This window comes from Blennius ocellaris (genome assembly GCF_963422515.1).
Source record: "Blennius ocellaris genome assembly, chromosome: 1".
Taxonomy (NCBI): Eukaryota; Metazoa; Chordata; class Actinopteri; order Blenniiformes; family Blenniidae; genus Blennius; species Blennius ocellaris.
The window spans coordinates 32728697-32750189 of NC_137650.1; the positions used below are offsets into that span (position 1 = coordinate 32728697).

At 44.1% G+C, this 21493-nt stretch overlaps 1 protein-coding gene across 1 annotated transcript; it reads left to right on the forward strand.

The window, feature by feature from the left end:
- Nucleotides 1-13694: 13694 nt before the first annotated feature.
- Nucleotides 13695-21193, forward strand: LOC308131454 (voltage-gated potassium channel regulatory subunit KCNG2-like; the record flags this gene model as incomplete). Its single annotated transcript, XM_080498182.1, has 2 exons — nucleotides 13695-14453; nucleotides 20351-21193. The coding sequence occupies 2 exons, from the start codon at nucleotides 13695-13697 to the stop codon at nucleotides 21191-21193; spliced, it is 1602 nt and encodes a 533-aa protein (XP_080354308.1).
- Between the last annotated feature and the right edge of the window lie 300 nt (nucleotides 21194-21493).

Genomic DNA, 21493 nt, shown 5'->3' on the forward strand with positions numbered 1-21493 from the left:
CAAAAGATACAAAAACAATAGTGATTAAACTATTGTATCAGTCTAACATATTGCAAATGCCTATAAAATTGTGTTTTCTACAAATATAAGGTACTATTAACCAAAAAAATTACTTTAAATTGTGGTAATCGGATTATTTAGTTCAAACCATAAAAACTGCAATTAAAAATCTTTTTTTTAAATTAAATTTTAAAGCAAAAACAAAAGGTGATTCACAATGGTGATTCATAACAGAACATATATGAATGTGAATAAATTAAATTGAAATTGAAGTATATTATAGAATCATATGTTAATAAATATATTACTTTACTATTAAATAAAAACTAACAAATAAAAATAATTAATCATTCTTATTAAAGTAAATATAATATACATAATCTATCAAATGTACACAAATAAATAATCACATCAATTGATTTATTTCTTTTGTAGTAAATCTGTCTCAGCAATGAGAAGAAACAATAACAAAATGTCTTTTATAAAATTAGAAAATAATATACATAAATAGTAGTAAATAGTAAATAAAGTCAAAAGTCAAGTTCTATTCATATTTGTGTATATTGTAATCCAATAAAAAGAAAATAAAGGTTGTTTTTAGTGTTGCATCATCAGTTTATACACAAATCAATTTTCTCCATCATCACGTTTCTTTTCGTCTCAATCGAAAATAATTGCAGTGAGTATATGGGATGTATGCAGTGTGTGCGTGAGCGTGTGTGTGAGCGTGTGCGCGTGCGTGTGGTGTAATGAATCACCGGGGGGCCGTTTGCAGTTGCAGCAGCAGCATATTTGTCTCCTGTTGCCTTTCATTTCTACACGACAGTCAATTATGAGAAATCTAATTAATACAGGTCTCTCCAGGCATTTGGTAAATATTGTGTTTACGAGTCGGCGGCAAAACAACCTGCGAGCGGCGTGACGCCGCTGTGCAGCCGAGGCTGGATGGAGAAAAAAAAACTGCAGCAATATGAAAACTTTAACCCGTGTGTGGTTTTGTGTGTGGCGTTCGGAGAAACGTGTGTTTGTTTGGTGGGGGAAAATGGTTGCATAACTAATGAGCGAAGCTGCTCTCGGGGGCCCCCGGCTCTGCTTCCTCCAAACAAGTGAGCGAGCAGTAGGTAGTGTGTGCTGCGGAATAAAAAAAAACAAACAAAAAACAAACAAAAAAACATCTTTGTGTGATGCTCTGCCGGCTTTAATGGATTCTGAGCCGCTGGTAGAAAGTGATTCTCTGACCCGCTTCAGCAGAGGCCACAGAGCCGTATGTGGGCGCTGAGCGGCCCCATCGCCCCCCCCTTGCAGGATGATGATGACGGGCCCCCTCGAGCGCTTTCCAGTCCGATTCCTGCAGGACTTTTTGACTCAGAGCCGCTGGACAGGAATAGCATCAGAACACAAGAGGGAGTAAGTGGGTGAGAAGCAGAGATCATCGCTGAGCCGCTGTTTAATATGCATCCCGACGAGCCGCCAGCGGAGTCGCCAGCTTTCCGCCTGCAGACCCGAACGCACGAGCCTCGGCCCGTGTTTTCATCGCCGTCGCTCGCCGGGAAATGTCACATTTGAATAATGTTTCCGATGCCGGACACGGCGAGGAAGCAAAGCCGGAGAGGACGGTTGCTCGTGTCAGGCTTTATTTACACGTGGGCGGACGCCGGCGAGCAACGGAGCCGGTAAACAACAGGAGGAAACATCAAGACCTCTCGGCTCGCCGTGGGCTTCAAGTGAAATACCAAAGTGTGGAAACAACGAGGGCTCTGCCGACCTGGCTGCAGCGGCCTCTCCCCCTCCCCGCTCCCCGCAATACAAAGGTCATCGTGCCAAGGAGAAACACACTGTAAAATAGTATGAACAAAAAAACAAAACAAAACAAAACAAAATAAAATAAAATAAAACAAAATAAAATAAAATAACATAACATTAAATTAAATTAAATTAAATAACATAAAATGAAATGAATATAATAACATAAAATGAAATGAAATGAAATAAAATATAATAACATAAAATAAAATGAAATGAAATGAAATAAAATAGAATTTAATAAAATAAAATAAGAATAAAATAAAATAAAATAAAATAAAATAAAATAAAATAAAATAAAATAAAATAAAATAAAATAAAATAAAATAAAATAAATATACAAACAAACAAACAAATAAATATTTTGACATAAAGCTATTTCAGTATAAAATATAAACAAACAAACAAATAAATAAATAAATATGCATTAATTGAAACTTCACTCCACCAAGTCTGTTTATTTGACTAACTACGACAATTAAAAGAAAGAAAGAAAGAAAGAAATTTAAGCTATTACCTGTAAAAAGTGTGTATTTTTAATTGTTTTGCTGACATTATTATTTCATCACCATAGTCAAACTGTGTCCGTTATAGTGTGTGTGTGTGTGCCTGGTTATGCTCGATGTTTTCCTCTCATATTTCCGAGTCATTACAACGAAATTTCATTTTGATGGATGTTGAAAGGACAAATACAGGATCTATCTATCTATCTATCTATCTATCTATCTATCTATCTATCTATCTATCTATCTGTCTATCTATCTATCTATCTGTGATGTTGTCGTTCCTCTGAAGTTGCTGTCTGTCTGAAACAGAACAGCAGGTCGCCGACACCGTCTGTTACAGACGTTTAATCTGAGAGGAGGACGCTCTCACAGGCTCTTACATCTGAAGTGGAGGTACAGACTGTCTCTCTCAGTGCGTGTATGTGTGTGTGTGTGTGTGTGTGTGTGTGTGTGTGTGTGTGTGTGTGTGTGTGTGTGTGTGTGTGTGTGTGTGCGCGCCCACCTCTCTATCCGCCTCTGCTCTCTCTCCAATCAGACTCCTTCTGAGGACCGTCGAACTGAGAAAACCTCTGTGTCGGGTGTCTTCTTCTCGATTAAAACACCTGCTGTGATCGGGATTCATTCATTCATTCATTCATTCATTCATTCATTCATTCATTCATTCATTCATTCATTCATTCACTAACCCGCTACTACTTCTTCTACTCCCAATGATTAATTCACCACATCATTAGTTCCTATTTTAAACTCTCTTTATTACTACGGCCTTTTATTTCCATGTCTTTTTTAATTCATGCGCTCGTCAGATTATTTTTGATATTTACTCTGTGGACACAGCTAGAAACTGTAAATTTCCCCTGGGAGTGAATGAATGATCTCTATAATCCAATCAACTGATCGTCAAGGAGGCCGATGCTAACGCCACTCACAACGAGTGCTCAGGAGTTCAGTTCAATAGTAACTGTTTGGATGGAATTATTCCCCATGTTCTGACAGTAATCAGCTACTCTAACTGTATTTAAGTTACTCTGCGGAGCCAGTTGTGAGTGCGACAGGCAGACATGGCGTCGGAGGCTCCGGCTCAGCAGGGAAACATTAGTACAGCAGAGACGCGACACGAGACACCAGCAGGAGACATGGAGGACATCAGTGTCCTCTTACAGCCACATCCTGTGTGTGTGTGTGTGTGTGTGTGTGAGAGAGAGAGAGAGAGAGAGAGAGAGAGAGAGAGAGAGTGTGTGTGTGTGTGTGAGGGAGGAAGGACAAAATATGATTACAGTCATGTTGTTGGGTCTCCACAGACTTCAAACAGAAGATAAATCCACACAGAGCTGCTGCAGGACAATAATTAGAGGGTGTGTGTGTGTGTGTGTGTGTGTGTGTGTGTGTGTGTGTGTGTGTGTGTGTGTGTGTGTGTGTGTGTGATGTGATTCAAAGCAGAAAAGACACATTAAATTAAAATCTGACCATATTAATGATTGAAAATGTTCCATTAAGTCACATAAATTCTACGACTTACGTTTTACGAGCTACATTTTGTAAAGAAATAGAGAAACTGCAACTATTTGTTTGTAATTATTTCAAAAAAGTGTTTTTCTTTAAACCTTTGAATGATCTCGCTTATAATTTCTTTGATAGAATATCATCATGAAATAAAAATTCACAATCATGATTCATTTTTAATTCATAAAGGATGATCAGCCTCCACACAGTGGCAAATAATTAGTAATTTTTAATTATATTCCTGTAAAAAACTAAAATTATAGATTATATTAAGGTAACAAGTCGATGCATTCTTATTTACTTATGTATTGGTAAGTAAATAAATACAATGTATATTCAATAATAATAATAATAATAATAGTAATACAAATTTTATAAATAAATAAATGAATGAATGAATGAATGAATGAATAAATAAATAAATACGTAAGTAAATAAATAAATACATTGAACAAAAGGCAAACATCAAAGGTTGAATAATTACAGAAATACGATGAATGTAACTTTATTCAGTTTTTGTTATTTAAATGACAGAGTAATGAAAACAATCTTTAGTATTTTCATGCTGTTATTTGACCTCCTGAACCATAGTTTTGAGACTGGTCGGCTATTTAACTACAATTTACACGTCCAAATGTGCACATGGCAAATTATATGAGCTTTGAAGTAGATAACGGTTGTCCTATCCTGTCCTGTCCTGTCCTCTACTGTCCTGTCCTGTCCTGTCCTGTCCTGTCCTGCCCTGCCCTGTCCTGTCCTGTCCTGTCCTGTCCTGTCCTGTCCTGTCCTGTCCTGTCCTGTCCTGCCTTGCCCTGCCCTGCCCTGCCCTGCCCTGCCCTGCCCTGCCCTGTCCTGTCCTGTCCTGTCCTGCCCTGCCCTTTCCTGTCCTTTCCTTTCCTTTCCTTTCCTTTCCTGCCCTGTCCTTTCCTGCCCTGCCCTGCCCTGTCCTGTCCTGTCCTGTCCTGTCCTGTCCTGTCCTGTCCTGTCCTGTCCTGTCCTCAACGTCGGAATTCGTTTTGTCCCCCCCCCCCCCCCCCCGGCTGGAGGCGGTCGATACGCTCCAGCCGATCGCTCCTGACTGCGGCTTGAAGCCAATCAGGAGGAGGGAATTAGAGCGAAGGCAGAGAGGAAGAGGAGAGCGTCTGATTGGGGGAAACAGAAGGAACTATCATTTCCCCCGAGGTTGACAAACGAGCGGATGGAGGACGTCTGAAAGCTCCATAAACAACCGAGACCCTCGGTTTGGTTTTTTCGTGTCATTAAAGAAGCATTCCGGGTTTTTTTTACTCTTGTTTGTGAAAACCTAGCGACTGCTCCTGAACGCTCGTGTTTATCTCGGCCCCGAGGTGCTCTGACCTGCAATGAAAGGTGCGATCGAATTAAAGTTTGATGGATGGAGCTGCAGCCGCGCTCCGTAAACAGACTTCAGATGAGAAGCATTACTCTTTTTAAAAACACGCAGTCCTTGAGCCGGTGATCCTCCAACCATGACTCAGCTCCATTTGTCTCTGACGGCTCAGGGAGACTTTAAATCACCGCCGTCCCACGTCCACGTCGCCTCGGTCCCGTCATCCATCTCCTCACCAAAGAGCCGACATCACAGTTCTGGGAGCCCTTCGACACTCTGGAGCTGATTCAGGGTCAGCCGATGACTCAATGACTCAATGACTCAGTGAATGAATGAATTGTGCTTCACGCCTTCGACTGCAGGAAGCAGGACGGATGTTTAAAAACAGCTCCTTGAATCCCTGAGACGCCGGGACGGGCGCTGGTCTGAATCGGATTCGGTGACACAGGTTCACCTTCTCTTTGGACTGATGGGCCCCCGTTTCCATGACGACGCTCCCTCCATATGAAAACTGATCGTCTTTGGTGATTTTGTTTCAGAAAAGTTGCGCATTCGTGAAGCAACCTTGTGAATATGATGTTGGTTTTCCACGACAACAAAATAAACACAGGAAAATGATGCAGTTATCATGGCAGGACAAGAGTTATCTAACTTACTAACTTACTAACTTACTAACTAACTAACTAGCTAACTAACTAACGAAAAAAATTCAAATCCTTTTCCACATTGACGTCGTCTTTCTATCATCGGGAGCTGATAAGGGTCAAGCGTCTTGCTCAAGGACAACTGGAGATTTTTCCGCAGTGGGAATCGAACCCGCATCAAACTCATAACAGATTTTTTGGGCATTTTGAACATTTAATGCCCAAAAAATCTGGACGTGGAAGGCTTGGCGCAGAGCTCACGGTTGACGGAGCAAGCGGCGTTGACGTACAGGTTTAACCCGAAGACAGTTCCAGGAGGTCACGCTCCGTGTGAGCCCGAGCCGTCATCTGTCCTGTAAGGCGAGTCGCGGCGGCCGAGGGCTTCGTCAATAACTGTAAAAGGACACCTGGCCCTACGTAATGCGATTCCGGCGCGAGGGCTTCCTCCGTCTAACGCGCCGCAGACTCCCTCCTGCTTCTCCATCCCATTATGGGAAACAGGAGACCGGGGCCGAGCAGCACCGGCAAAGCCTGAATGTCTAATGAAGCAGGGCTCAACACCAGCAGCCCCGGATTAATGAGACGCACTTTCCCAGCAAGGACGGCCTTCACAAGTCGACGTCGGGAGGTCTGATAAGGCCGGCAGTTAATTAACGAGTGTTTGAGACGACTGTTTGTGCTGAATCAAGGGTGAGTTATCAGTTGCCCCGCCGCACGGGTCCCATGGCGGCCCCGGGGCACAAATTGAGAGAGCCGAGCAATTCCCCAGGAGTTCGGTTTAATTTCTTCTGCCGCGGAGATTCCAGTGAACCATGTCAACCCTCGCCACCGGCAGGAAATTAAGTTGCAGCAGCAGCTTAAGGCTCCCAAACAAGATGAAGTGCAAAGGCGGGCTGGAGTCGTCGCTGAAATGAAAATGCGCCGCTTTGTGGACGGCGGCGCCGGAGATCCCCGTAACCACGACGACGACACCACGTCCGGCAGGAAGACGAGATTCGCACCTCGGAGCAGAAAATCGACCGAAAAGCCCGCCGACCTTCAACCGGGTTGCAAGTCTTCGTCCGGCCCTCGTTTACACCGGGGACAACGCAACGTTTCCTGCATCTTCCGTTCAGAAAAGTTGCCCTTGTTTTTACTCAGCGACGTTTTTAGAAAAACACTGGAAACAATGTAGTTAGCATGCCAGGCCACAAGTTGGTGCTGTTGGCTGTTTTTATATTGGAACCACACACACACACACACACAAACACGGTGCAGTCACCACAGTGACTGTCAAAATAAAACGACCAAAGTCATGATGACACTCTGGAGGAAAATGCTGTTAATGTACCAGAGAAGCAGGTACTGTTGCTCCTCAGCTGAACACATGGAGGAAACATCACGTTACTTTGTGGTTTATACTTCCGGGTTAATGGTGGAAAACACAAAGAACCTCCATTGTTCCGCCCCTCGGTCTGGAGTCTGAGGGGGCAAAACCCAACCCCTGCCCCCCACCCCCGCTGCCCTTCAGGTTCTTGATCCTGCCCTGCTCTGCCGTGTCCCAGCATGCTCTGAGGTTGGCTTCTCCCCCCCCCCCCCCCCCCCCCCACTGCTGGATTATCGTGTAATCCCTGATATTCATCATCCCAGAGGTCAGAGATCATCTCATCCTGTGGGATTGTTCTTCTGCGAAGGGTTAACGAGGAGAGGATCAACACAATGCGGGGGTGAAGGGCTAAGAGCTCCGGGTGGGGGGGATCGTGGCTGGGGGTCCAGGTGATGGAGGGGTGGGTCCAGGTGGGAGGAGGCACGGCGGTGAGAAGGTTTGAGTTCTCCGGCGGAGTCGAGGAGTGAAATAATCCCACCGCAGAAAACAACACGGTCCCTCAATCCAGATGTGTCGCTCTGCTCAGAGCCAGGAGGAGATAAACGCGACGTTACGTAAGATTCAATGCGGTGCAGAAAAAGACGTATGACATCAAGTTCAAACAGGTGGAGGAAGAAGACGGAGGAGAAAAACGGCACAAAGGCAGATTAGATTGGATTAATTGCATAACTTCACAGAGGCCGACGTTGAATACAAGCCTGGGATCAAAGGACAAGAACACGAATTCCTCGACCAACACGTTATAATATCTGTATTAAACTTTGTTTTTCTATTTTATATGTCACTTTATAAATCTCTCTACTGATATTTTCTTTTTTCCTTCATCGATTTCAAAAAGATAGCGATGATGGAATTTATTTATTTATTTAGTTTCTCAGTAATCTATGTAATTTTAATAATAAACCTTATAATTCATACAATATTTTATCAAGGAAATAGATCCAGAATTTAACCACTTTAATTATTTCTGTAATTTTTAGCCATTTCGGATTGATAATCTTACTTGTATTTAGTCAATCTATCTATTCATTTCTGTAAATAATAATACAAAAATAACATAAACCTTGATGATAAAAGTACATTATACAACTCATGACTTACAAATATTATATCGCACATAAAACATATAGTATTTATACTTTATATTGTAAATATTGTTTTTATATATGTGTATATATTGTTTTTGCATGATTTATTTTGAACCATAACTTTAAATTAATGCATTTCTTTCATAAAAATGTGTGTAAATTTAATGGATTCAGTGCACTGAAATCTGTGTTTGATTTATAAACTACTGACATCAAGATGAAGGGTAAATATGGTCGCGAGGTAATGAAGGTGGAACTTGAGCCTGAGTGGCTCAGCGTCGTGTGAGCAGCCGTTTGATTCAGAGGTCCAGACGGTTGAATGTTCAAGTCCACCGCGAGATGAGAGAACAAAGGCTTTAATCCTCCTGCCATCGAATAACAAGACAGAGTCAAGTTCAGACCCACGACCTCAGTGTGCCACCTGGTTCACTGTGTGTGTGTGTGTGTGTGTGTGTGTGTGTGTGTGTGTGTGTGTGTTAATCCTCTCTGCGATTGGACGTGAGCCTGTTCAAACTTTGTCAATCAGGCTTCGCCAAATCCAAACAAAAGCTTTTTTTTTTTTTCCCTCGCAGTTCGAATTTCCAGTCCAGATCAGCGATACACTGTAAAACTACACCGGCTCCGTTTCTCCGTGGATTTAAAAGGTTTGAAACATTTTAACATACGTTAGAGGATTAGGGCCACTGTGGAAAAAAACCCTGAGTTCTGACTTTTTCTTCTCAGAATTCTGACTTTTTTCTCAGAATTCTGACTTTTAAACTCAGAGTTCTGACATTTAAACTCAGAATTCTGACTTTAAACTCAGAATTCTGACTTTTTTTCTCAGAATTCTGAGTTTAGAGTCAGAATTCTGACATCTAAACTCAGAATTCTGACTTTTAAACTCAAAATTCTGACTTTAAACTCAGAATTCTGACATCTAAGCTCACAATTCTGACTTTAAACTCAGAATTCTGACATCTAAACTCAGAATTCTGACTTTAAAACTCAAAATTCTGACTTTGAACTAAGAATTCTGAGTTTAAAAGTCAGAATTCTGAGAAAAAAGTCAGAATTCTGAGTTTAAAGTCAGAATTCTGAGAAAAAAGTCAGAAATCTGAGTTTAAAGTCAGAATTCTGAGAAATAAATATAAGAACTCAGGGTTATGGCTTATGAAGAACATTAGAAATATCACTCACACGTACTTGTGTTTATAAATTTCAGGCTTCTTCTGAACTGAGCGCTGACCGTGAAGCTCAACCACGACATACGTTTGACGCCTGAAGCGCTAAAAAAAAGTTGTTGAAGTCAAGCTCATGGTATTTAGGTTTGTTTGCAAAGTTTATTTATTTATTTATTTTTTCAAAATCTTCATAAAAATCACCATTTTCAAACAGAATATTCTTCAAATAAACGTGATTGTGTTTGAACTGAGATGTTTTACAGTGTGAGAGCGGAGCGATGGAGATAGGAAGGAGATAACGTGAGGAAGAGGAGGAGGAGGAGGAGGGGGAGGAAGAGGAGGAAAGAGATGAGGAAAGAGGAGAAAGAGCAATGAAAAAGAGGAGGAAGAAGAGTGATGGGGGGGGGGGGTGAGGAGGGAAAGGAAGAAGAATGGGGAGGGATGAGGAAGAGGAGGCGGGCGAGGGGGAGGATGAAGAGGAGGGTGGGGGTGGGATGAAGAGGAGGAGGATCCTGCTGTCAGACACAGATGAACAACGCTACTGTGCAGCAGGTTGCTTGGGAGTTGGATTCCGCCGTCAGATCGTCGGTATCGACGCCGCACGAGCGGCTTCCGAGCCCCGGGAAAACTTCGCAGCGGATCCCGCGCGCGGCTTCCCCGCGACACCGAGCGGCGCGAGGGTTTAATTAAGGCGGCATGCGGTTTTAATTAACGGGAGCGGCTCGCCCGGGAGCGGCGGGGATGAGCGGGACCGTTTAACGGAGAGGTGAGTCCACGTCCTCCTGCAACTTTACTCACCTCCCGGTTTATTGAGCCGCTGCAGGGCTGCGACGCCCGGTTTTAACGCGTCACCTGGTTCCAGGTGGGACAGGTGCGGTCCGCGCGCGCGCCCTTTTCGTTGCTGCAATGTTAAAACAACACATATAAAACGAACGAGTTTTAATCGGAATCAGGCTGGGTCCCCCCCCCTCCCCCCGGTGCAGTAACGAGTCCCTCCGGTACAGTAACGCCCCCACCCGGTTCTGTAACGAGCAGCTTAATTGGCTATGTGACGTCATGTTGGACTAGCTGCAGTTGAAGAGGAACGAAAACAGATTTTAAAAAAACAAAAAAACGGGTCACCTGTGTGACAAGAGAGTCACCTGCACAGAGAGCACTCAACGGGACCCCCCGCCCCCCTTAAACTGCGCCACCTGCTGGAAAAAACGCGCAAAAACAGGCGGATATGCTCCGAGTTACGAGGCTTTCATTGTGCGCGCTGTGAGATTTGCGCACATGTGTGAGAATGTGATGTTTTGAATATATGTAAATTCGGCATCCACACGTTGGAATGAGTGTAACAAAATGTGTGTGTTTAGTATTGTCTGCTGTGCAACGTGTAATTTGTGTGAAAGTGCATGTAATTAAGTGTGTGTGTGTGTGTGTGTGTGTGTGTGTGTGTGTGTGTGTGTGTGTGTGTCACTGTAGTAATTTTTTAATGGCTAAAACCTAGAAATCATCAATTCAAATAAACAAATGGTGACAGATGTAATTATAACAGCATCAAGTCAGTAATTAAAAGCAAAATAAAACGGGTTCATTGTCAAAGTGCACAATTTATAAACATTTTTTTATTTTTTATGTCAGAAATGACGCCAAAAAAATAATGTGATTGAAGTAAATCCACATCGTGCATATGTCGCCCTCTCCTGGTCATACTAATTATGACAGCAGCAATAAAGGAACAGAGGAGACGATGTATGAAGAGAGACAAATAAATTAGGGTACTTAATAGTTCTTCTGCACACAGTTAATGGACAATCACAACGTTTTCCTCCAGAGTGTCGACGACTCCCCGTCCATATTCTCCCAGGATTTGGTACTTTTATTTTGACAGTCACCGTCACAACAATCGAACTTGGTCGTGTGGAATGTCGCCGTACTGCCCTTGTTAACATTTATAGCACATTTGTTCTCTGCCGCAGCGACCAACTCACGGCCTGGCATTTTAACTGCATCGTTTTCAGTGTTTGCGTTATAAATGTACGTCGTTTTCAACAACGTTGCAATCCAAACTTTTCTGAACCAAAAAGGCAAAAAAAATGACGCATTTTCATTTGAAAGCGACTGGAAACAGCCATCCTCCACCTTCTTTCCCGCTTTATTCAGGTTAGCGAAGGCAGGTTACATTTGGAAAAGGGCATTTTTAATCGTTTTTTTCTGTTTTGACGAGAGCGACGTGAACTTCCGCGCACAGGTTTGATTTTTGTTCCGATCTGAAGCGAGCCGTCTGTCGCTCGCACGTCACTGTAGGCCGGGACTGACGTGAGGAGACGCCGACTGCTAAAAAAAAAAAGTGGGCAAAGACGGGGCTTCGCCTCAGAGACCAGCCGAGGTATTTCTGTGAAAATCCGTGTGAAAACATTAACCCCTTCAGCTCTGAGAGGTCTTATGAAATATACTTAAAAAAAACAAAAAAAAAACAACCTCAGCAGCTGTTTGAGAATCAGACAGTTTGATTTCTCTTAATTTATCGTGAAGAAATGATACCCCAGCTTCCTCTCCGTTTTAAGCATGCTGATGTCCTGGGGGAAAAAAATGCTAACAACTACATAAAGTTTACATTTAATGTTTATCTTAGAATTAAAAAACAACAACATGTAATGCATCAACGGATTTCCTAATTGAATTCAACAAATTAAAGTCACTTAGCACCTGAATGATTATATAATAAGAATGTGAGAAAAAAACCCTAATGCTAATATTTCCTTGGGAGCAAAGTTAAAATATATTAAAGTGAGATTGCGACTTGTTCAACCATCAAAGTCAATTTGCTCGCAAGTGCCAGTATATCAAAAATGCAATATTATTTTTTTTCGCTAATGTATCACAATGAGTCAACTACTAAATAATAACAGAGTAACGCGTTGCTATAAACAAAGTGGATTAGCAGCTAACTGCTAATACGTGAGGGAGGAAGCAGCTTCAATGCTAACATGTCGACGTCTTCAAGTGAAAACAGAAAATGTTGGGGGATTTTGGGGATCGGTTCACACGACAGTGATGCTTGGAGCCACAGGAAACAACTTTTTTTTTTAACTGTTCCAAAGGAGCACGTTTTCTGCCGTTTCCGTGTAAATGGACGCCGCCTTCAAAACTCAGTCGGCGTCTTAGGTGAGCAGATGGATGTAAAAATATAGGAGTACGTTAGCAGCTATCACGCTAACGCGTGATGAAGGTAATGGCTAGTGAGTTAGCTGTAATGCTAACAGGTGCAGGGATTTTGAGCGGCGGATATTATCTCCCATAAAAGTTCCACTACTTTCTGTAAAGTTGTCTCTGCTAATGCTAATGCTAACAGCTTCACGTCGTTTGAAGGAAATTTGAAGGTCGCGCCCCAGATCTGGTTGTCGCTGAAGCGTCGCGATAAACTCCCAGCATATGTTTTCACACATTAGTGGCTTCCATTCAAAGTTCATTGCGGTTGAGTGGAAATGTCCTTCACAGTTTTTTTTTGTCCTTCCTAGCTTGTCATGCTGGCGATTCTCAGGTTTGTCAGGCTCTCTGGGCTCAGCGGGGTCGGTCTGGAGTCCCACGAGTCGAGGCGCGAATGGGTGTGAAGTGGCTGAGCGAAGTGTCAAGCTAAAAAAAGAAAGGAGCATCTTTTTTTTTTTCTTTTTTTTTTTTTTTATGTGTGTGTGTTTCAGAGTATTTCTGCTTTTCTCAGCCACGGCAGACATGCTGGATTTAATGTGGTTACGTCGTTCACATGGTCCCTGAAGGGGTGGGGTGTTAGAGGTCTCAGGGGGCCCGTGATCAGAAGCTTGGCGGGAGTAGAGGCTGTTAAAATTAGGCCCCCCATTTATACACAAGGACAATTTCAACGATTTGGTAGTTTTATTTTGACAGTCGCCGTAATAACAATGCAACTTCATCTGTCCACCAGAGTACCCTGGGAGCTCGTTTATCGCGTGTTGTTTTCTGAATGTGTGTGGTTTCATTAAAAAAAAACAAAAAAAAAACAACAGCACTAACTTGTGGCCAAACATGGGTACTACATCATTTTTTTATCAGCTTCCCGTTGCCGTGTAAACGTGAAACTTTTCTGAAATCAAAATAAAAAAAAAAAAAACGATTGGTTTTCACTCAAAAGAAGGGAAAGGAGTTAATTTTCATGACTAATATATATTTTTTTGGGGGTGGGCGTGTGGGTGTTGTTGCAGCTCCAAACGTTCTTCCTCATAGCGAGGAGCCGGCCGGACGCCCAGACGCCCCCCCCACCCCCGCTGCCAGCATGCCCATCATCAGCAACGCCAACCACGACTTCAGCACCTACTCCATCAGCAGCGACGACAGCAGCCTCGACCGCTTCTTCACCGAGATCCCAGAGACCGAGACGCTCAAGGGCGTCTACTTTCAGCGCGCCCGGCTCCTCCGGGACCCCAGGGCGTCGCACGCGGTGGACCACGCCCTGCAGGTCCTGGTCAACGTGGGCGGCAACCGCTACGCCTTCCCGTGGAGCACGCTGGAGCGCTTCCCCCACAGCCGGCTGGGCCGCCTGCGCTCCTGCACCACGCCCGAGGAGATCGCGCGGCTCTGCGACGACTACGACGAGACGCGGCGCGAGTACTTCTTCGACCGCAACCCCACCGCCTTCCGGGTCGTCCTCAACTTCCTTGCGGCGGGGAAGCTGCGGCTGCTGCGCGAGCTGTGCGCCGTGTCGCTGCACGACGAGCTGGACTACTGGGGCGTGGACCCGGGGCACATGGAGCGCTGCTGCCGCCGCCGCATGCTGGCCCGCGTGGAGGAGGTGGCGGAGCGCGAGCGCAAGGAGGAGGAGTGGCGGCAGAAGAGGGTGACGGCGAGGAAGGGCAGCGCGCAGGTGGGCGGAGGCTACCGCAGGGTCGTCTGGAAGCTGCGCGAGGTGATGGAGAACCCGCACTCGGGGCCGGCGGGGAAGGTCTTCGCCTGCCTCTCCATCGTCATGGTGCTGGTCACCGTCATCAGCCTGTGCATCAGCACCATGCCGGACCTGCGCGACGAGGAGAAGAGGGTGCGTATGACATCACTTCCTGTTTCCCCCCCCATTTTTTTTTTTTGCGACGTGGCTGAATTTAATCCTTTTAATGTTTAATCAAAAGCAAGATTCAGGCTGAGATTATAGTAAGAATCAGTCACAAGCGGGAGAGCGGGTCGTCCGACGCTCGCCAGGTTGCACGTTCGATTCCCCGTGTACCGCAGAGTACCCTTGAGCAAACGGTTGCAACCTGCAAAAGCTCAAATCGGCTCGGTGGAACATTGCAGCCTCCTGACGTCGAACAGGAAGTGAGGCAAACGTGTGCGACAGTTTTAAAATAGCATTAATGGGGGGGGAGAAGACCTGCGTGTTGGGAAATGTTAATGCTGAAGTGACTTTGGTTTGAGTGGAGCTGATGAGTTTGATTTTTTTTTGCACCGTTTCTCAGCCCACGCAGAGCGTCCTTCAGCTGTGCTCACATTTCCAGCCTCGCACTGCTGCAGGTATCGCACTCTGAGCTTATCTGGGAATTTTACCAAAGAAAAAAAAAAAAATCCAAAACAAACAAAAAACACACAACCTGTAAGAACACTGCAATGTGTAAAAAAAAAAAAAAAAAAAAAAAATCAAAAAATCAAACCTCTACAGGGTCTTTGAGGCAGCGTCTCTTCAGCGTCATGTATGATGATATTTTGATATTTTTTAAGAGGCGATGAAAAATGTATATAACTTCATCTCATTTCCAGATTATAGAGCATCTTCCTCCTCTAACATCCAGATTATAGAGCATCTTCCTCCTAATAACATCCAGATTATAGAGCACCTTCCTCCTCTACTATCCAGATTATAGAGCATCTTCCTTCACTCGCATCCAGATTATAGAGCATCTTCCTCCACTAACATCCAGATTATAGAGCATCTTCCTCATAATATCATCCAGATTATAGAGCATCTTCCTCTTCTACTATCCAGATTATAGAGCATCTTCCTCCTCCAACATCCAGATTATAGAGCATCTTCCTCCACTAACCAATGTATTTTCAGATGAATTTAATAAGTGACTCATGAGACGTAGCCACACGGTGCTAACAGCTCAACTAATGCTAATATAATACTTCCACTAAACCCTCATTAATCCAGGAACTCTTCAATGGTTACAATTGATTATTTCCTCAGGCTACAGCTTGTGTTTTTAATTCACCAGCGTGTCTCAGCAGTTTGATACCCCGGCCACTAGGGGGCAGCAGGATTCCTAGACCATAATTCACACTAATGCTGAAGTACTTTTTGTCCAACATGCAGATCAGAACGCTTGACTGCAGCAGCCAGAATGTGATTAAATGGAGCGAACGAATAAACAGACTCCAGTTAGATGAAGAAGGGTAAAAGAAGACTTCAGAGGAGAAGTCGTCGTCACGGCGATCCTGGCCGTCGTATGGGATGTTCTGACAGGCTGATTAGAAGCCTCTCTGCCGATGCGAAGACTCTGAAGTGTGCTGATGTGATTACCTTCACACACCGACATCGATTCCTCTTCAACGCGTCGGCGGTCGATAGACTCATCAAGGAAATAAACGCCTGAAAACAGTCCACAGGGTTTTTTTTAAAGGCAAAACCGGAGCCAGACGGAGACAATCGGCGCTCGTGTCTCGAACGGGGAGACGAAGACGGGGTGTTGTGACGGACCGAAGCACCGGTGTGTAAAGAAAGGTCGTGTTCAGGGAGCGACGGTATCGACCCGTCGGGTGTGGAAATCTAACCGGTGAACTCCTGGAGAAACCTCCGTGGCTTTTTTGTGTTGAACTGAAAAGGCGAGACGAGACGTGTCCCAAAAGAAAAAAGTTTTGAGATTTGGATTCTTTCCGTCTTTAGAACACTTTTTTTTTTAATGACAGATTCAAGTTACCGTCTAGAAATGAATTTAAATTAAAGTGAAGCAAAGTCAATTAAAATAACTGGGCCTGACATTTACTTTGACCTCAGACTGAGTGTGAAGCCTCTTTCTTTCTTTTCTTTCTTTCTTTCCCTTTTGAGACTTGAGTCAAGTCTTTCTTTCTCTTCTTTTCTTTTTCTCTCGTTCTTGACTTAAGTCAAGTCTTTCTTTCTCTCTCTCCTCTCTTTCTCTTCTCTCTCTCTCTTTCTAGACTTGAGTCAAGTCTTTCTTTCTCTTTCTCATCTGTCTCTCTTTCTCTTCTCTTTCTTTCTCTCATTCTTGACTTGAGTCAAGTCTTTTTGTTCTCTCTTTCTCATTATTGACTTGAGTCAAGTCTTTCTTTGTTCTCTCTCTCCTCTCTTTCTCTTCTTCTCTCTTTCTCTCTCTTTCTAGACTTGAGTCAAGTCTTTCTTTCTCTTTCTCATCTGTCTCTCTTTCTTTCTCTCATTCTTGACTTGAGTCAAGTCTCTTTGTTCTCTCTCTCCTCTCTTTCTCTTTCTAGACTTGAGTCAAGTCTTTCTTTCTCTTCTCTCTCTTCTTTCTTTTGCGAGTGGGAACAGTAAAGACCAGCTAGAACCAGCAGAGGGCAGTAGAGCACCTTGACGGACGTTAAGCCATCGTTGAATCGAAATGACGAAGACGGGAAACAATCATCAGGGACGGAAGCAATGTAGATGGACAGAACCAGCAGATGGCGGTAATGTAACTTTATGAACGTAAACTGCTGTTGAACCCCCCATAAAAAGAATAAGAATTTACTCTTACTCAGATTTGGAGCCGTCAGTGTGACACGACCCACAGCCGGTTTCTTTCCCTCTTTTCTCACACAGATCAGATCCACGTTCTGATATTTTGACATTGAATAAAAGCCTCATTCATACGTGGACTAAATCTGAAATAAGTCATAAATACATCCGACACACATCTGCAACATGAGCGTAACTCTCCTGGGTGAGGCCACTTCCTTTCAGTAACCAGTAACCTAACGCGTTACTACTTCCAAACCAGTAATCAGATTAAAGTTACTTGTTCAAGTTACTGTCCAGCAGGATGTCGGAACGGGAGTTTCCATGTCTTGAGAAGCAGCTTCTCTTCCTGGTCGGAACCTTTCAGAACCCGCCGGTTCAGAGCCGAGTGGTGATCGTTTGATTGTTGCTCTGATTACCCAGCATGCAGCGCTCCTTCACACATATTGATCCCGATGAGACCTGCCTCAGCAAAGACTCATTATGTGCGGTCGAGAGATACCGGCGGTTATTAGGTGGTTATTTCACCGTTTCTCCTCATTAGAAGCTGCTTCTCTTGACTCGGCTGTCAAAACCGCGCCGAAATTGGAAAAATTGATTTTCTTTTCTTTCTTCCCTTTAATGAGACTTCACATTACAGCCGACTCTGTTTTTATCTTCCATCTCCTCGGGAATCGATGGAAACACTCGGCGGCGTTCACTGTGTTTTTCAGCTCTTTTTCCCCCGAGCGGACGCAGAACAAATCGTTTCGACCGACGGGCGGATTCCAGATGAATTGGCAGCGTGAGGACGAACAGGAGGGCTCAACTTCTTGTTGTCTGTGTGGGAGAAGCTTCGTATCACTGCCAATCTGAGCGGTTCTGAAAAACCAGCCCAGTGAGGCAGTTTCCAGGAAAGCTTCTTAGCAAAGCTTTTAGGAAAAGCTTCTATGAAAAGCTTTTAGGAAAAGCTACCGGAAAAGCTTTAAGAGAAAATCCTAGAAAAGCTCCTTGAAAAAGTTTCTGGAAACGCTTTTAGGAAAAGCTTCCGGAAAAGCTTCTAGGAAAACCTTCTGGAAAAACTCATAGAAAAGCTCCGAGGTGAAGCTTCTGGAAAAGCTTCTAGGAAAAGCTTCTGGTAAAGCTTGAAGAGAAAATCCTTGAAAAGCTCTTTGAAAAAGTTTCTGGAAAAGCTTTTAGGAAAAGCTTCCGGAAAAGCTTCTCGGAAAACCTTCTGGAAAAACTCATAGAAAAGCTCCGAGGTGAAGCTTCTGGAAAAGCTTCTGGAAAAGCTTAAAGAGAAAATCCTTGAAAAGCTCCTTGAAAAAGTTTCTGGAAAAGCTTTTAGGAAAAGCTTCTCGGAAAACCTTCTGGAAAAACTCAGAGGTGAAGGTTCTGGAAAAGCTTCTAGGAAAAGCTTCTGGAAAAGCTTAAAGAGAAAATCCTAGAAAAGCTCCTTGAAAAAGTTTCTGGAAAAGCTTTTAGGAAAAGCTTCCGGAAAAGCTTCTGGAAAAACTCATAGAAAAACTCAAAGGTGAAGTTTCTGGAAAAGGTTCTGGAAAAGCTTCTAGGAAAAGCTTTTAGAAAAAAGCTCCTAGGAAAAGCTTCTGGAAAAGCTTCTACAAAATGTTTTGAGAAAAGCTCCTAGGAAAAGCGCCTACAAAAATCTTCTGGAAAAGTGCCTAGAAAAATCTTCTGGAAAAGCTTTTAGAAAAGGTCCTAGCAAAAGTTTCTGGAAAAACTTGTGGGAAAAATTTCTGGAAAAGCTTTTAGAAAAGCTCCTAGGAAAAGCTTCTGGAAAAGCTTTTAGAAAAGCTCCTCAGAAAAGTGTCCGGCAAAACATCTAGGAAACGTTTCTGGAAAAGCTTCTAGAAAATCTGTTTACGTTGACCTTGGATTCAGAAGTGTTCATAGACGACGGTTCTTTAAAACCGTTCACAGATGATGGTTTATAATTTACGCTTATAAAATATTTATAGATGTTTTACTGGACAATGACTTTCCAGAGGCTTTACAGGTGAGCAGTTTTAAAAGTTTCCACAGGCAATGGTTACCTGAAACCCTTTCCTGGCCACGGTTCACGTGTGAACAGTCACAGGGTTCACGCATGAACCCTGTGACCCCCCCCACCCCCACCCCCCCCCGAGTCCATACAGTGGTTTCTACTGTCTAAGATGTGAGTCAGATCATTTACAATCTACAGTAAAGCCTGCAGGTTATCTTGTTGCCGTGGGGAAACATTCTTGTTGAGCTTTTCACTGCGCAACCTTTCCTCGACTTCCTTCAAACAGACTCCTTGTCATGCCGTTTTTTTAAGCCGAATCATCTGACTGAACTGTTGACCTTTGACCTCATTAGTGGGTACACAATGGATCTGCTTTTATTGGAATCACATGACCTCGGCAGCCTTTTGCTGGTTATTCAAACGGGTCAATATCATGCAAAGAACCAGCACCTTTATATTCAATATAATTATATTGAAAATTGTTATTATTACTATGGACTCTTACAATGGAAAACCTCTTAAAATGGAAAACCTCACATTAATATTAAACAATGCCTGATTAATATTACTACAAATGAACAGGTAATAGACGGAGGAGCCTTTATTGTTATGAATCATTTGTAGAGATTAAATGTACTCAAGCGTTTAACTGGCATTTTATTATTTATTTTATTGACATCGTACAAGTTATTTTTAAATGTAAATCAAAATGCTTTTCTCTTTTCACCCCTGTAAAAAAAAAAATCAAATTTTTAAGCCCAAATGTCACAGTTCATGTCGTCTAAATCCAATCCAATCCAATCCACTTTATTTATATAGCACATTTAAACAACAAAGCGTTTCCAAAGTGCTAAAGTCTAAAGCATGTTAAAGGTTAACTTTACATCAGTGCTTAAGTACATATTAAAATTAGTATTATCATCATCATCAATATATAAATTAACATTCCCACTCTTCTTCTGCAAATCAACATTTCACTGTAATGACAGTAATGTTCTAATTCATTATGCTTATTAGACGTATTAGACCATATTGATTTCTTAGGGTTTTTTTATAAGTATTTTTACGTGAAATCATTTTTGTGTCATTTTAAACATGTAAATTATGTGACATGTTATCTTGTGCATTAAAGACAAAGGTAAGATGGTTCTCGTGTACCTGTATACGGCTGTTGTGCTTTGCTGAATTTACTTGCAGGCCGTAAAGTTGAACGGCGTATTTTTATCACTGGTTTCCTGTAAAACTTGCATTTTCCCGCCTGTGCCTGTAGGGGGAGTGCTCTCAGAAGTGTCACAGCATGTTCGTGGTGGAGTCCATCTGCGTCGCCTGGTTCACCTTCGAGTTCATGCTGCGCTTCGTCAACGCCCAGAGCAAGCTCGCCTTCGCCCGCGGCCCGCTCAACATCATCGACGCCATCGCCATCCTGCCGTACTACGTGTCCCTGGTGGTGGACGTCCAGGACGGGTCGCAGGACGACGACGCCGTCGTGGTGGGCGCCGGCCGAGGCTACCTGGACAAACTGAGCCTGATCCTGCGGCTGCTGCGGGCGCTGCGGATCCTGTACGTGATGCGTCTTGCCCGCCACTCGCTGGGCCTGCAGACGCTCGGGCTCACGATGCAGCGCAGCATGCGGGAGTTCGGCCTCCTGCTGCTGTTCGTCTGCGTCGCCGTCGCCCTCTTCTCGCCGCTGGTCCATCTGGCTGAGAGCGAGCTGGCGCCGTTCGCCGCCGCGCACCCGCACCACAGCTTCAGCAGCATCCCGGCCTCCTACTGGTGGGCCATCATCTCCATGACGACGGTGGGGTACGGCGACATGGTGCCGCGCAGCATCCCCGGCCAGATCGTGGCGCTGACCAGCATCCTGAGCGGCATCCTCATCATGGCGTTCCCCGCCACCTCCATCTTCCACACCTTCTCGCGCTCGTACCAGGAGCTGAAGCAGGAGTACCAGCGGATGTGGAAGGAGGACGAGAGGGAGGACGAGGACGAGGAGGACGAGCGGGAGGACAAGCCTCCACAGATGGAGACGGTGGAGTACACCTTCACAAGCCGAGGAGATCTGGACGGACTGAGTCGCGCTCGCCGATCCTCGCTGCCGTCGACGGTGTTCTGACGGAGGAGACCTGCAGGACGTTTCATTGGGGACACCTTTGGCGTTGGCGTTTCTGGCGAGCTCTAAAGACCAAACCAGAGGTAGTCATGGTGGCGGGAAAATACTGGATTTCGTATTCGTCATCACTGTAGAGAGTGTCTGAGTTATACCTACATCGTCTTTAAAGCCGGGACGTCTGCAGAGACACGGTGCCTTATAGCGGCCGGGACAGAGGACACCGTCCAACGCAGGCTTAAACTCGCGGTACAGACAAGTCGCGCTCACGTTTGATCACCCGGATCTTCCGAAGCGCAAGCTAGC